This window comes from Buceros rhinoceros, unplaced genomic scaffold, assembly GCF_000710305.1.
Source record: "Buceros rhinoceros silvestris isolate BGI_N320 unplaced genomic scaffold, ASM71030v1 scaffold12630, whole genome shotgun sequence".
Taxonomy (NCBI): Eukaryota; Metazoa; Chordata; class Aves; order Bucerotiformes; family Bucerotidae; genus Buceros; species Buceros rhinoceros.
The window spans coordinates 1-1271 of record NW_010390217.1 but is presented as its reverse complement, the minus strand read 5'-3'; the positions used below and the strand labels follow the sequence as shown (position 1 = coordinate 1271).

Genomic DNA, 1271 nt, shown 5'->3' with positions numbered 1-1271 from the left:
GCGGCGCCGCCCCCTGAAACACCTTCTTCCGCGAGCCGGGAGCCGGCAAGCACGTGCCGCGGGCCGTCTTTGTGGACCTGGAGCCCACGGTCATCGGTGAGGGCACGGGGAGGGGGTGGCACGGTGCCGACAGGGTGCCTCGGGGGTGCCAGGCGCTGACGGGGCGGTGGGGCTCTCCCTGCAGACGAGGTGCGCACAGGGACGTACCGGCAGCTCTTCCACCCTGAGCAGCTGATCACGGGCAAGGAGGATGCGGCCAACAACTACGCGCGTGGGCACTACACCATCGGGAAGGAGATCATCGACCTGGTCCTCGACCGCATCCGCAAGCTGGTAGGTACAAAGCCCAGGTGGGAGCTGGCTGGTTTGGAGCAGCCGGGTTGTGCCTCCTGGGCCCAGGGGGACACTTCATGGTTCTTGTCACCCTGTGCCGGGTCAGGGCTCCCAGTGGGGTCTGGATGCCATGGGCAATCAGGATCGGCCCGTTCCCCTGGGCTGATGTCCCTTCCTTAGGGTCTCCCAAGCTCAGGATGTGCACCCCGAGGCAGGGATCGTGCCTGGGGTGAGGTGGGGCCTGGGAGGAGTCTGGCTCACCTCTGCCCCGGGAAAGCCTTATTTCATCCCTTTTTCCAGGGTCAGGTGAGGTTTCTCCTCGATCCGGACTCTGACCCTTGGCCAGCTGCTTCTGAGCAGCTTTGAGGGTTTACCTCATGCCAAGGCAGCTCAGGGCCTGGCATGGCAGTGCCCGGCGAACCCCCTCTCCAGGCTGTGTCCTGGGATGGTGTCTCTGGGTGCCCCCACAAACCCTCGCCCAAAGCACCCTTTGTCCCCTCCTCCCCAAAGCCTGGGTCATGCTGGACAATGGCACTGCCAGTGCCAGCTCCTGGAGCAGGGGAGACCGAGTGTCCCCAGACCCTGTGGGAGGGGGCTCTTGTCCTGTGGGGTGCTGGGGCGCTCGAACCAGGGCCTGCCCCTAGCTGCATCCCCAAGGCCTGAGATCTGGGGCAACTGTTCCCCTTCCCAGACCCCGTCCAGCAGCAGCTGAAGTTCAAGGTTACTGACAGGTCAGTCGTCTTGTCTCTTCCTTTCTTCCAGGCTGACCAGTGCACGGGGCTGCAGGGCTTCCTGGTGTTCCACAGCTTTGGCGGCGGCACCGGCTCTGGCTTCACCTCCCTGCTCATGGAGCGCCTCTCCGTCGACTACGGCAAGAAGTCCAAGCTGGAGTTCTCCATCTACCCGGCCCCGCAGGTCTCCACCGCCGTGGTGGAGCC

The 1271-nt window shown here is 64.9% G+C and overlaps 1 protein-coding gene across 1 annotated transcript in view; it reads left to right on the top strand.

Moving 5' to 3' along the window:
• Positions 1-1263, top strand: part of LOC104494181 (tubulin alpha-1C chain-like) — a gene marked incomplete at both ends in the record, with an annotated part of 1541 nt that extends 278 nt beyond the window's left edge. The window contains 3 exons of the mRNA XM_010136986.1: positions 18-96; positions 185-333; positions 1096-1263. Of these exons, the coding sequence (XP_010135288.1) occupies positions 18-96; positions 185-333; positions 1096-1263 (396 nt within the window). The remainder of the gene's footprint in view (positions 1-17; positions 97-184; positions 334-1095) is intronic.
• Between the last annotated feature and the right edge of the window lie 8 nt (positions 1264-1271).